The sequence below is a fragment of the Sapajus apella genome, unplaced genomic scaffold (assembly GCF_009761245.1).
Source record: "Sapajus apella isolate SASKATOON/1434 unplaced genomic scaffold, GSC_monkey_1.0 scaffold107, whole genome shotgun sequence".
In the NCBI taxonomy this organism is placed as follows: domain Eukaryota; kingdom Metazoa; phylum Chordata; class Mammalia; order Primates; family Cebidae; genus Sapajus; species Sapajus apella.
In genome coordinates, this window is record NW_022437047.1 from 3,112,852 (window position 1) to 3,127,953 (window position 15,102).

Genomic DNA, 15,102 nt, shown 5'->3' on the forward strand with positions numbered 1-15,102 from the left:
TCTTTTAAATAAATAGTGACAGCTGGTACACTATAATCTGCAAAGTGCCTTCAAGTACCTGGGCTGCTCTAATCCTCTTTGTAGGCATGGATGTGGGCACTGTGCTTACTCATAGTCTCATGGCCCTCCCCTGCACCTTCTTTCACCCCCCTTCCTCCTTCTTCCGTTACCTTCCTCTCCCTTTCCTCTTTCCTTCCTTCCCCTCCCCTTCCTCTCCCTCCATCCTTTCTTCCTCCCTGACTCTCTGGCCTCCCTTTCTTTCTCTTCAGCAGGACTTGGGAGCGCCCGCTGCGCCCGGTCTCCAGAGACGTCATCGTCCGCTGGTTTAAGGAGGAGCAGCTGCCTCGCCGAGCTGGCTTCGAGAGGAACACCAAATTCATCGCCCCCTGGTTCCACGGTAGGACCGCTTTTCTGGGCCCTGTGCCAGATGATTTCCACAGCTTTGCCTCTCTCTGGGGTTGGGGAGGGGTGCTGAGGGACTGTTAGGGGGAAGAGGACTTTATGCAATCTCCATTCTGCCCCTAGTATCTCCCAGCAAGAGTCCAGGAGGCTGCAGGCCCCAGGGATGCTGAATGGGAACCCCCCACTCTTCTGGGAAGGGATGAACATGGCTCTCGCTCACTGCTGTCACCTCACAGCGTCTGTAGCCACCAAGGGCTCCTCAGAGGCATCTTCTCTGTGGTCAGAAGACAGTGAGCTCTGGGAGTTGCAGGAGCACCTGGTGGACAGGACCCACATCCCTGGATCCTGGCCACAGCCTGGCACACTGTGGGCTCTGGGTATAGACTTGTTGATTAGATGACAGATGGCTGAATGAAGAGGTCAGCGTCACCCAAACATAGACTATTAGGGCAGTGTGGCTCCTTGAAAGCCCTTCTTTGCCCACCTGGTTTCCAAAGCTCTGGCCTTTTCCCTGTTCCTCAAACGAGCCATCCTCTTTCCCATCTCAGGCCCTCTGTGCTTGCCATGGCTCTGCTCGTGTGTTCTGTCTTTCTGTGGCTGTCAGCATGGTTGACACATTCTCATTTTCCATCTCAAACCTCCCCTCCTTAGAAAGGCCTTTCCTGGGCTTCTTACCTACAGTCGCCTTCCCCAGTGTCCCTCAGCTCACCTGCTCATTTCCTGAAGAGAGTGCACCCAGCTGGTATTGATTAGATTTACTTATTAGTAAATCTCTCCTCCTGAATTAGTCTCTTCTTCCACCTGAATGTGAGCCCGTGAGGTTAAGGACCTTGTTTGTTTCTCCCGTGCCTGGCTCAGTAAGTATCCCTGGGAGGAATGAATGAAGGTGGGAAGGAAATGTCCAGGTTGGGATTAGATCCCAGGCTTTCCACTTCCAAAGAACAGCCCTTGCTTCTCTGCATTGAAAATCCAGAGCCTTCCCAGCTGATCATGTGCTCAGTGGGGTCAGGGCCCTGTGTCTTAGGCATCTCTCTATTCAACAGTCACCCCTGCCTGTCACCCAGGGACCAAATACAGAAATACCTCCAAGACGAGCTCGCCGTCTTCCTCCATTGTCACTGCTGTTGAGCTCTCCAACCCAATGAATAGCATCCCTATCGTGTAGGTCAGCTTGGATATTTGTAGGTCCATTTGTAGGTCACAAATGCTTCTGAAGTCTCAGTGATCCCCACTAATCAAGATTTATTTCTTACCCACGTTATGTGCCCTTTGGGAATTGGTTACAGGCTTTAGTCTGGGCCTCAGACTGCAGGAGCTGCCTCTATTGAAAACACCAATGGTCGATCTGGTGCCATGGCTCACGCCTGTAATCCTAGCACTTTTGGAGGCCGAAGCAGGTGGGTCACTTGAGGTCAGGAGTTCAAAACCAGCCTGGCCAGCATGGTGAAACCCTACTAAAATATTTAAAAAATTAGCCAGGCGTGGTGATGGGCCCCTGTAATCACAGCTACTTGGGGAGGCTGAGAAAGGAGAATTGCTTGAACCCGGAGGCAGAGGTTGCAGTGAGCTGAGATCATGACATTGTACTCCAGCCTGAGCAACAAGAGCAAAACTCAGTCTTGAAAAGAAAATGCTCATGGTCTCATGACAGAGAGAGATGAGAGACTTCGAGAACCACACATTGGCTCCTAAAGCTTTTGCAGGGAATTGACACCTGAAGTTGTGGCTCACATTTTGTTAGCCAGATCCAGTGTGGCATCCACTGCACAGAGCGTAGTTTCAAAGGATAATCTAGTCTGTTAGAACCGCCATCCACTTTGAGACCTCTTTCTTCTCCCAGGTCACCACACATCTGGCAGAAGGTTGGACTGGCTCTCTAGGGCTCAGAGAGAAGACAGCACTCGGCTGTCTGAGCCGTGTGTCCCTGGAGCTGGTGCTGGGGATTCTCTGCCTCCCCCTTTTGTCCCAGTTATGTGTCCCAGTAGCTCCAGTAGAGCTTTCACTTAAGTCACCACTGTGCTTTTTATTCAGACGTTATTCACGAAAGTACAGCACTGGCGACTTAGGGAACTGCCGAGTGCTACTCGGGAGTGGCACAGAGGTGAGGGTTGGCAGCTGTGCTGGGTGCTCTGCCTTTGGTAGCCAGTGGAGAGGGTGCGACCCAGGTGCTCAAATTTATCTTTAGCTTTGTTTTCTTCTTTGACTTTTTTTTTTTTTTTAAAAAGGTAACTTTTATATTGTCGCAGAGCAAACAGAACCAAGATTTAAGTCTCACAATTTATGTAGCTAATTTCATGTTCTTCTGACAGTTCCACCATAAAGCGTGCAGAAAAGTTGCTGTTACACAGGCCGGAGCTATTTTGTGACAGAATTTTCATTGATCTGTGACAGAAGGAAGGAAAAAGGCTCACATATGGAGAGTGGCCAAGTGTCTTTGCTTAGAAAGGACTGTTTCATATTCTAAGATTATATCCTGTCCTCAGTTTTAGTGTTAAAATGTCCTATCTTTTATGAATTGATGGTGATAGTAAGTCATGGTTATTTTTATGTATTGCCTTTGCTTGGAAAAGCAAAAAATTAGTAGCCTAGGACCTCCCCTGCCCCTGCTTTTTTTTTTTTTTTTTTTTTTCTCTCAACTTTACTCATTCCTAAAATCCCAAAGTCTGGAACAGTGTATTCCAGCTGCTCTTTCAATATAGGAATTCGCTGATGGAGGGGTTAGGACTTCCTCTGTACCAATTCCTACAGGGGCAGGCGGCCTGTACCAGTCTAATTGTTAAGGAGTTTTTGCTGCAGGTTGGCAGAGGGCTCTGCTCTCGCTGGGTTTGGTTGGGTGTTTCAGTTGGGGCATCTCTGCACCTTGGATCTCTTAGGCTGTTCCTGGGGCCAGCAGGCCAGCCCAGGGGTGCTCTTCTCATGGGGATAGGACAGACATCAGAGAGCAACTGGAAGCATGCCAGGCTCCTGAGCCTTGTCTTAGGGTCAGCACTTTGTCATTTTGCCTTTACCTCACAGAGCTGAGGAACAGGAAAATACATTCTGTCTTTTTCTTACGAGGAACTGCGAAGTCCTAGGTCAAAGGGCATGGCAACAGGGAGGGACGAAGAATTTGAGTCAATAATGTAATGTGTCACAATCCCAGTATAAATCTTTTCTTTCTTGGGTAAAAGAGTCTTAGTTAAAGCAGTTAGGTTTCAGACGCAGGTTAAACGTGACTACTATGATGGTTTCCCTCCCTTTCCTCAAACACATGTGGATCCAAGCAGCAGGTAGACAAAGAATCTGAAGATACGGGGTCCGTTCTAGAACTTAGCAGCTCTGTGACCTTGGGTGTGTCCTTTAAATTTCCCATCTGTGAAACTGGTGTTTCATGGGACACTTACAAAGATTGACCCAATAGGAGTGCTTGGTCCACCATAAAAAGCCATGCCAGTGTGTTCGCTGATGTTTCCTGGGATCTGGGGTCAACCACCAGAGGCTCTGCCTCCTTTGGCAAATAGGGTTTGGGGAAATAGGCTCAGAGTACAGAGTGGGAGGAGTGTGGGAACAGGCTTCTCTCCGGGACCATAGGGGGGTTCTAGGTAGTCTCCTGGGTTACAAAGATTGATAGTAATTCCTTGTTTCTCCTTTGTTCACTGTTATGTTCCAGGAATTGTGAGAGAGATTTGTAGTTATACCAAATTGCTCATGAGAAATGCTAGTACATATAAGCTTGGCTTTGGGAAAAAAATCTATTTTCAAAATTGGACATGTATCTAAAATTATTAAGAATGTTCTCTGTCTGAATATTGGCTCAGTCAGAACCCATTTCTCTTCCTGAGCTTTACTTCTACAAAAATAGTCACAATGTGGGCCATGATTTATTGTCTGGGGGACAACCCATTGACTGCCTTGCTGCTTGGCCTTAGGGTTTGGCACAGAATGGAACTACCTGGTGGGTGACATCTTTGGCATTGGTAAATTACCTCCATGTGACCCTGCTCAGGTGCTGGGAATGGATCTCAGGCGTGGCCTCACCTGGGCTTGGGTGGGGCTGGCTGTCCTCTGTGGGGTGTTATTGACATGCCTCTTTACCAGCAAGCACAAAGGGGGGCCTCGCCTGGGAGGAGGCACTTAGGCAGTGCAGGGAGCCCAGCAGTGAGGGGCAGCTTTCCTGTGAGATGTGAGAGCTCCAAAGTAGGATGGGCACTTCTTCCCACCTGCTTCCACTGCGACCTCAGAAAACACCTGGAGAAGAACGCTGAAGGTCATAGAGCTGCTAGGATCTACAATGGGCCCCACGTCTTCAGCCTCCTCCACATTGCTGTTTGGATGACAGCACACAAACAAAACATTGCTGTGTTTGAGGAAAGAGAAGGAAATATAAATCACAGAAGTCATTTTAATGATTACCTGGGGAATGTTTGTCTTGGAAAGGAGAAGTCGTGGGAGGAATGGGTAGAGGAACAGAACCACCTCCTTAGTCTCTAGAGCTCTGTCTTGAGAAAGGGGATTGCTAAAGAGATCAGAGATGGGCTGCAGGTGTGTGAGGCTGTTTTTGTGATGTTATAAACAAATACCTGAGGCTGGGTAATTTATAAAGAAAAGTGGTTTAATGGACTCACAGTTCTGCAGGCTGCACAAGAAGTAGCACCTGAGGCTTCTGGGGAAGGCCTCAGGGAGCTTTTACCTGTGGCTGAAGGCGAAGCTGGAGCAGGCACGCCACGTGGTGAGAGTGGAGCAAGCTGTGGAGTGGCAGGTGCCACACACTTTTAAACAACCAGATCTCATGAGAACTCACTCACTCTGGTAAGGACAGCTCCAAGCCATGAGGAATCTGCCCCCATGACCCAAACACCTCCCACCAGGCCCTACCTCCAACACTGGGGCTCACATTTCAACACGAGATTTGGGTGGGACAAATATCCAAACCTTATCACTGGGGATGGATGGGAGTTCTGAAGAGACACATTTCACTTTAGTAGAAGAAAGTATTTTTGATGACTGCAGCTTGCTTTTGGGCAGTCTTGATGGTGAGTGAATTCCCCAGAGTGGGGAGTGGAGGGCCTTTACACTCTCTGCTCCTGACCTCTGCCATGCAGTGTGGTTCTGAGGGCAAGTGCTGCTGACATTACTCCAAGGCTGCTGTCCCTGCCCCTGCCAAGCCACTCAAGTTTGCTCAGGTTGTCATGAAGGTTAGAAAGGTTGGCCAGGGCCTGGGGCTGGCCACTGGGTGGGTACCTGGGCATCTGTGGACTGAGGACTGAGGATATTCTCCACCCTGTGACTGTCGGGCTTTACCTTGCTCATTTCTTTGTTGATGTTGTGTTCATGGTGCAGAAACTGAGGTGTAAGCAATGGTGATCCTCTCCTGGATAACCCTCCCTGGAGCCCTGTGGATGAGGGGAAACCCAATGGCTGTCCTGCATTGAGGCAGCCCCCAGAGAGGTGGAAAGGACTTGCCCTGGGAGGCAGCAGCTGAGTGGGAATGGAGCTGGGGCTTCGCCCCTCTGACTGGATACACTGGGAGGGTGGTCACCTCTCTGAGCTGCATGAAGCAGGAAGGGGTTGGATAGGTTGGCTGCTGCACGAAGCAGGAAGGGGTTGGACAGGTTGGCTGCTGCTGACCTTTGCCATCCTCAGGCATGATGCTGCCATGCAGTCCTGCATCCCATGGTACTGCCAAATGCTGCATGAGCTGGTCACGTTAGCCCTTTATAGGTGACCCCACTGAGGACCAGTGAGCTTGAGAAACTAACCCACATTTGTCCAGCAGTCAGCGTGGAAGCTGGGATGAGAAACTGGGTTTCTGGGTTTTAGTTTTACCTATGCCATTCTGGCTGTCTCTTTGCATATACTGCCATCCAGGGATGGAAACTGGGACAGAAAAGTGCCCTCTCTGGATTTAAGATCCCTTACTGTGTATTCAGTGAAATTCATTTAGGCTCAGCCTGGGTTCTTTATTTGACATCTCACCTCTCCTCATTCCCGACCTTGGCAAGCAGAGATGGCACCGGTTTCCTGACCCAGCTTGAGGGAGAATCTGGGAATGCCCTGTTTGGTGTTTGGGATTACTCCCAGGAACGAGAGTTTCTGGGGCTGAGAGGGAGAGAGTGTGTCAGTCCAAACTTCCGTTCTTGGCTTCTAGGATAGTGGGAAGACAGGAAACACTGTGAAGATTTGGAATCTGCTGAGAGGTGGCAGTCAGAATGGGGTTCTGGGAATCTTGGCAGTGTAGACCCAGGCACTAAAATCCACGTTTAGCAAGGAATTGCTGAAGAAACAAGGAGTGGAGACAATAATACCACCCACTGCATAGTGGTGTTGTGAGGATTAAACGTATCAGCATTTTTTGAAGTGTTTAGAGCATGGCTGTCATGCAATAAATGCTTTGGTTTGTTATATGGAATAGACAAACGTGGCCTTTGGTGATGCACATCGGGAACCGAGGCACGTGCAAGGTGGTTCATCTCTTCATGGCATACTAAGTTATGTCATTGTCACTCAGAAATAAAGAAAAAGACCCGTGCACCAAAGAAAGGTGACACTGATTTAGCCTTCCAAAAAAAAGTGCAAGTCTGAATTTTCTTCTATTATGAGTATGATACCCATCTTGAAATATTTTTTAAAAGTCATTAGGTGTAACACAGGGGCCATTTGGAAGGTTGGTTAGCATGTCACTATCCATCATGGCAAGCGAGATTGCTAATTTTCCTCTCTTGGGCAGAATTTGGAATGGAAATTTTCTACCAACTCTGATCCCAAATGCAAAACTTTCTAAAGGAGAAAAAAGTAGGTCACTTGGCCCACTTTCCTCTTAAGTTCTTGCTTTAGCGGTTCCAACTAAAAAATAAAGGAATATTTTTCTTTCTTTTTTTTTTTTTCAAGGGTACACTGGTTATCTAGTCTCAAAAAGAGACTGCATAGAAGAATGAAACTGTTTTTGCTTTAGGAAAGAGTAGGTTATAATGGTGTTTCTGAGATTTTAACCCTTTCCTATCAGCTGTCTATAGTTTGGTGTCCACTCTGCTCCCAAGCCCTGCATCCTGTATGGGGCTGTGTCTGTCTGGAGATGCACGAAGGCACCTTTTGGATCAGTGGCATCCCTAGGCAGAAGACACCTGACTTTTTACCTGTCGTCAGGTGTATATTGGCTGGTATCTGTGGGATGTGGTGGTTGGCCTCACCTGTGGGATCACACTGGCATTTTGTGTTTTAACTAGTAATTTGAAAATGCTTACTTTGCACTGGCATTGTATCAAGTAAACCTTGAACATTCAGTATTTCACTTACTTCCCACGACTGGGTAATAATAGTGGCCATTATGTACACGATGCTTACAGTATGCTGGGCACTCTTCTAAACACTTCTCATATATTCATTTAATCCTATGTAACATCACCATGCGCTTGCAAGTAGCATTAGCCCCATTTCACAAATGAGGAAGCTGAGGCACAGAAAGGTGAAGTCAGTTGCCCATGGTTATGTTTTTATTAAGTGGGGGAGGTAGGATTCAAACCCAGGTGATCTGGCTTCAGAATCCATGCTTTCACCTGTGAGGCAGTGCAGTCTTGCTGCCCTCTCACTGCTGAGGGGAAGGTTCAGGAGCTGTTCTAGGGCACGCAGTGCTCTGGGAAATCAGTTCTTTTTTAGTCTAGGCTTTCTCCTTGAGGATGGACAGGTGGCCGTTTTCTTGTCTTTTCTTCTTCTTTTTTTTTTTTTTTTTTTTACATAAAAAACCTACATAGTGTTTATTGGCTTATACGTCACCCACACAGAATACTTACAATGTCTAACCTCCCTTTTTTTTTTTTTTAACATTTTCTTAGAATTTAATCACATGAAACATCATATAACTTTTAGATAAACATACATTTTTCATGTAGTTTTCTTTGATACTTATAGTTCACTCAGCTGATGTACGTGGGGAACAACCATGTTTTAGAGGATACTGTGCATAAGTTATGCCATCCAAATCCAGTTTTACTGATAATATGTTAGTTTTGATACTTTTTTAAAAAAATTATTTTATTGCATTTTAGCTTTTGGGGTACATGTGAAGAACATGCAAGATTGTTGCATAGGTACACATGTGGCAGTGTGATTTGCTGCCTTCCTCCCCTTCACCTATATCTGGCATTTCTCCCCATGCTATCTCTCCCCAATTCCCCATCCCCCACTGACCCTCCCCTATTTCCCCGCAACAGACCCCAGTGTGTGATGCTCCCCTCCCTGTGTCCATGTGTTCTTGTTGTTCAACACCCGCCTATGAGTGAGAACATGCGGTGTTTGATCTTCTGCTCTTGTGTCAGTTTGCTGAGAATGATGGTTTCCAGATTCATCCATGTCCCTACAAAGGACACAAACTCATCATTTTTGATGGCTGCATAATATTCCATGGTGTATATGTGAGGTGGCCGTTTTCTTTAGGAGGTGTCCAGCCATCTCTGGGCTGTGGGACCAATACTGCCTTTCCTTACTGCTGACTAGGGAAGTGTCTGCTCCTCCTGAAGCACTCCTATAGAATTCCTGAAGGATGCCGTCTGAGTCGCCTTACAGTCTACAAAATCCTTATGCAATAATTAGGGTAAAACAGGGAATTGTGTGTTTCAGGTTGTTGAGTTACCTAGACAGGAGCAAGAGGAGGCAGATTCTCTGAGTAAAGGCATTTGTTTTTATTTATTTATTTATTTTAACTTTTGAGTTCATTTTTATTGGGGAACAGGACACGGGGTGGGAAATGTCACCTTGGGCTATGGTACGCTCTGCCTCCCAGAGAATGTCCATTTGCATTCTAATCTTCCTGGGCTTCCTTATAGAACTTTTTCTTCTTCTTGGAGCTGCTCTTGCTGCTAGTGGCCTCATCAGGTCCACTGCTGACCGGCTCCTCTTTGGAGAATTTCCTCTTTTTCTTGGAGACACTTCTGTTGCCTGCCTCTTTGGGGTCATTAACTGTTTCCTCCTTGGGTGATGATTTCTTCCTCTTGGGAAGACTGGGGCTGCCAGTGGTCTCTTCAGGATCACTACTCATCAACTCCTCCTTGGAAAAAGATTTTTCTTGGGTTTGGAGAAGGAGGTAGACGGGTCTTCCATTCCATTCTCCTGAGGAACTTCCTGGGGCTTTTGCTTTTTTTCTTCTTTTTGGGTTTTTCACTTGCCTCCTCACACTCCTCTGGAGTAGGCATTTAAATAGCTAACTTGTTTATTATTACTGCCAAGCTTGTGTTGAGTGCTAAGTACAAGGTGTGCAGTGATAAACAAGGCTGATGCTTTCCCTACCCTCCTGGAACTTACATTCACTTCTAAGAAACAACGACAATAAAAATTCAAACTGATGGAACCTAAAGGGAATTTTTTAGCCCCAAAGACTGAAAAACCCACATGTAGATCCAGCTTCAGGCTTTGCTTGATCCAGGGAGCTTAAGCTTTTCAGCAACCAGCCTCTCTATCTCTCAGCTCTGTTGCTTTCTATGTTGTTTTCATTACCAAGCAATGCATCCATCAGCCTGAGGTTGCATGCCTGCCTTCTCCCAGGCTCAAATCCAGTAGAAGAAAGGGCCTGCTTTTATCTCAACAGCCCCAGTATTAGTCCCAGTAGTCTGCCTTGTTGGGTCTGGGCTAGCCTTATGTTCACTCCTGAACCAGTCACTGTGGTCAGGCAGGTGACTTGCCTTGATTAGCGAGCCCTGGGTCTTATGATCATGCCTAGAGTAGGTAGGTAGAGAATACCCCATGGAGACTGCATAGACTGAGAGTGCATGGCTTCCAGAAAGGTCACAGTTCCCTTGCCAGAAGACAGTCACTCAGTGATACTGGGCAGGCAAGACCAATCTCTGTCCACCACCGAGGGAAAAATAACCTGGCTTCTGCTCTAGTGAAGCTCTCCAGTCTAGTCAGTGAGACTGACATTAAACAATCATGCCATAAATTTATACATCCAGCGGAGGTCAGTGTTATACAGGATCCTGCTGTGGCCAGTTTCAGAAGTCATTTTACTGGGTGGTACCACTCTCTCATGAACAGCAGCATTGGTGATTAGAACCTGCAGGTCAGCTTGGAGCAGACATTCCTAGGCATGGATACTGCCTCTTGTGCATAAATATATCTGGGACCAAGAAGCTCATACAGTGAAACCCTTGCCTCAGCAGTTAGCCATGGTTAAATTTCATTTGGCGTTATAAAAAAAAAATGAAGGCATTTGAGCTCATTCATCACAATCTCTGTGGCTTTAGGATGCTTTGAGATACTGTTGAGAATGAAGAGCTTAATAATTCCAGCCTCCTTAATGGTATCGTCTGGAAAGTATGGCAGTAAGAAAGGAAAGTCACAAAAATGAATGAGAAATAGCTAAGTGGTAATGGAGGCGTTGTCAGCCAGTGAGGCGTAGCTGCAGTGAAAGCTTTGAGAAATATGCACGCCAGATAAATTGAGATCCATAAAAAATGAAATGTCATGGCTGGCCTACCTGTGTTTCTTTCTTTTGAGGGTGAAGTCCTAACAGAGAAATAAAAAGAGCTCATTTGGTTACTCAGGTTCAATTCCGAGCTAATAATTTCAGGGAACAGAAAGAAGGTGGAGGGGCTGGGAACGGAATTCCGGGTCTGCTTTGAGGATTTGCTAACATGTAGACTGATGGCTCTGTTATTGCAGAGTGTCTTCTGAAATTATGCTTACTTTCCTTTCCCGGGGCTGCTGCTGATTAGCACCTATAGAGTAAATACTGTAATAGTGAATGTGAAGTTGTTGGCAGTGTCTGAGAACATCTGTATGGAATCCGGGGAGGTGTCAGGAAGGACGCACCGGGATTTGTGCTCAGGGTATTGTAACAGAGGAGTTGGGTGCTGCAGTTGCCTACCTGTGGTAGTCAGTGCTGGTGCAGGAAGGGGGAAAGCAAGCCTGGACTTGTTTGCCAGGCCGGTGTTCCTTTGCTCTTCTGCATTCTCTGTCTTCTCATCTTTACTCACTGCAGCCTGTAACCATGGGAGAGAGAGTAGCTACTCGGAAGGAGCTCTGTCCCCATGTCACAGCTGCGTCATGTTCTCAAGAGGCCCAACAGGGAGTGCTGTGGTCAGTATGGCAGTCACAGGTGCTTGGACCCAGAGGAGCTCTGGGCACCTGCAGATGGGCTCAAATGCATCTCCTCAAGTCTCCATCAAGGCCCCCAATCTAAATGCTGGGGTTCTGCCTCAGTTTCTTGATTGTAACTGTTCACTTCTGCCACTCACTGTTGGACTTGGTGACTTAGGCCAAGACCTGGCTGCAGCAGTCACTGTGGTTGTATCATCCATTATCCTCCTGGGATTGTTTCACTTAATATGGCCAATAACTGTGGTGATACTAATGTGATTGTGTTTGACCACTTAAGAGAGATTGACTTGTTCAAGATTAGGCCATAGTGGCAGAGACATGATTGGAAACTGCTTTGTTTGGCTTTAGCACCAGCTTTCAACAGGGTAACATACTTAATCTCCTAGTCCTTGGGGATGTGTATACCCACACTGAAAAGACCCTGTCTGGAGTCTGGGCACACTTCTGTTTTGCAGATGTTTGCAGCCACTCCTTACCCCCGACATCAGGCCTCTTTGGGCATTGCTTCTTGGACTGTGGTCAGTCTTCAAATCGGTCAGGGCCTGGAAATGCTATCTTGGCTCATTTAAAACAGCATTCTGCTGAGAAACTTCAGTAGGCTTTGTGGCAGGAGCTGGTTATACAAATCCACAGCTTGCCCACACGTTCTCCAGGACATCCTGCATGGAAGGCTGATATGGTTTGGCTCTGTGCTCCCACCCAAATCTCATGTTGAATTGTAATTCCCAATGTTGGGAGAGGCAACTGGTGGAAGGTGATTGGATCATGGGGACGGTTCTCCCTTGCTGTTCTCATGATAACAGGTGAGTTCTTACAAGATCTGGCTGTTTAAAAGCATGTGGCACCTTCCCTTTCATTCTCTCTCTCCTGCCACCATGTGAAGATGTACTTGCTTCCTCTTCACCTTTCTGCCATGATTGTAAGTTTCCTGAGGCTTCCCTGCCATGAAGGTCATGGGAAATGGCCATGCTTCCTGTACAGCTTGTGGAATTGCGAGTCAATGAAACTTCTTTTCTTCATAAGTTACCCATGCTCAGGTAATTCTTTATAGCAGTGCGAGAACAGATCAATATAATGGCTCGGAAGGTGGAATCTAGATGTGGGTTGTACCTGGGGAGGACAGGTTGCTTACAGTCTAATAAGAGTGCAAGCCTTGTGAGTATGACGGACTTAAAAGAATGCTGCACCCCTATCCCAGCTCTGCCAATTAGCTGTGAGACCTTGGCATGTAACTCAATCTCTCTTAGCCTGATTTTCCACTCTATAAAAATGGGGAGAATGAAAGTCCTACCTCAGAGGATTGTTATGAGGATTGAATGAGCTAGTGCTTATCAGACTCTCAGCACAGTGGTTAACATAATGCCAGGATTCCATAAATGCTAGTTATAGGATTGTAATTTTAATTAATTGGTGATTTATTCAACACTCTTTATTGAGGGCCTAAATTTCAGACACTGTTCGAGGCATGAAAATATAGTAGGGGAAAAACCCACAAAATTCTTATTCTCATAGAGCTTATGTTCGTAAAATTTTGATGATTTTTAAATAAACTGTTGTGGAAGCCATTTTTCTTGGACAAATTATATCATACACTACAGTTTTCTTGTTCTACAACTTTTCTTTTTATTCAGTTACTAACATTTTTAGGAGATTTCTGGTCTGTGCCCATGTAAGTGGTTCTTAACAGGGTGACTATGCCCCCAGGGGACATTTGACAATATTTGAGACACATTTAATTAGCATAACTGGGAGGGGCTTTTGGCATCTAGTGGGTAGAGGCCAGAGATGCTGCTAAACATCCTGCAGTGCACAAGGCAGCCCCTGGGACAGGCAAAATATCAGCAGCGTTGAGAAACTGTGTCTATATTTGTATCTATATCTCCTTCAGACTTCAATTTTTGCTAGGAGGAAGTGCAACAGATGGAGCTTCTTATTTACTTGTTTTTTGTAAGTGATCTCATCTTACTTTGGGCCTACGTTTCCTGTTGATGACTAAAAATAAATAACTTAAAATTTCTGATTAAAGATAATCCTATCTCTGGTCTAAGAGTCTCCCTTTAACTGTGAGTTTCTAGCAAATATTCAATCATTTTAAGCTCAGAGTCCTGCTTCACCTTGCTTGATGAGTCTCTCCAATGTCATTTCCCTTCATCAAATGTTGTCTGGGTACAGGGGAAGCTCACAGCCTTGGGAGGATGCCAAAGAAAGGCCCTGGCCAGTGGCTGATCTCTGGGCCTTGTCCTGTTTTATTTTAGCACATCTGCTGATGGTCCACAGCTGGTGGAAAGATGGTCTGATCTCCGAGACAGTGGGAGTTCGAGAGTCCCCTCCTCTGCACTGATCATTTCCCAAACATGACCTGGCCCTACCTTGACTCCTTCTGGGGTCTCTTTGCTATGCAGCAGTTAGAAACAATAGAACAGGGGAGCACAGCACTAATGATACGGTGCTCAGTGAGATAAGGAAATATGAATGATATTTAAAGCACCTCACAATTCATGTAAATGTAAGTACAGGGGCGGATGAGAAGATTGTGGGGGGAAGTTTCATCTGCTGCACATTCTTCTAGCAAACCAGCTGTTGAGTAACTCCCATCAGCTAGCTGTTGGCTGAGACCATTCACCCTAAAGCCTAGGTTCTGCGGTCATCTTGCCTCTTTTCTTGGTGGCCCCTTGGGAAGCTAGACTGTTTTTAATTATTTCTTTTTTTTTTTTTAGACAGAGTCTCTCTCTAGGCTGGAGTGCAGTGGCGCAATCTCAGCTCACTGCAATCTCCGCCTCCTGGGTTCAAGCAATTCTCCTGCCTCAGCCTCCCGAATAGCTGGGATTACAGGCGTCTGCCACCATGCCCAGCTAATTTTTGCATTTTTAGTAGAGATGGGGTTTCACCATGTTGGCCAGGATGGTCTTGATCTCCTGACCTTGTGATCCACCTGCCTTGACCTTCCAAAGTGCTGGGATTATAGGCATAAGCCACTGCGCCTGGCCGTTTTTAATTATTTCTACCTTTTAAGAAGTCCTAAATGTTGAGAGTTGAGTTCATCAGCCATCCCTCCCCTGCCCCACCTTATGGCTTATTATCATCAGGAGACATAGGCTGTTCCTTATTAATTTACTTATTCTCCTTCATCTTTGTTCTCCTTCCTCTCCAATAAGCAGCCATTCTGATGGGCTTCACGTGTATTCATTGAAAGGGCACTTATATATACACTGTGTATATATCATCCATAGGGAAGTTGTTCTGCTCCTTACTTTCTTTTTCACATGATGATGTTGTATGTGATTTGACCTTGATGCTTTTCTGTGGCTTTTACGTGAAATTAATTTTCCTGAATTTTTCCAGTGAAACAAAAGCCAGGGAAGTATTTCTAACTCCATGGAGCTGCTGCTTCTGTTGTTTTTGTGTGGTGTTCACAAACAGGGCAGCTTGCTTTCTGGAGTCTCTAGGTTCTGCCCCTTCCCCATGGGTCTATACTTTTTCTTTCCTCTATTTGCCCCTATTTTGCTCAATTTTGATTTCACTCCCAGTGGTGGAAGGTGGCCCTGGAGGCTCTCACAAATAGGCCCCTCGCACTCACCCAGGGTTGGGGAGGGCAGAACGCTCCCTATTTTTAGCTGCTGTTTTCAGTTGGTC

General features: G+C 46.3%; 1 protein-coding gene across 4 annotated transcripts in view; it reads left to right on the forward strand.

The window, feature by feature from the left end:
• SH2D4B (SH2 domain containing 4B) overlaps positions 1-15,102 on the forward strand; it is a 101,451-nt gene that overhangs the window by 69,920 nt on the left and 16,429 nt on the right. For all 4 annotated transcript variants that reach the window (XR_004263014.1, XM_032259254.1, XM_032259255.1 and 1 more), the window contains exon 6: positions 273-397. Coding sequence is in view for 3 of the 4 variants with exons in the window: in XM_032259254.1 (XP_032115145.1) it covers positions 273-397 (125 nt within the window). In the remaining variant the exon portion in view is untranslated. The remainder of the gene's footprint in view (positions 1-272; positions 398-15,102) is intronic.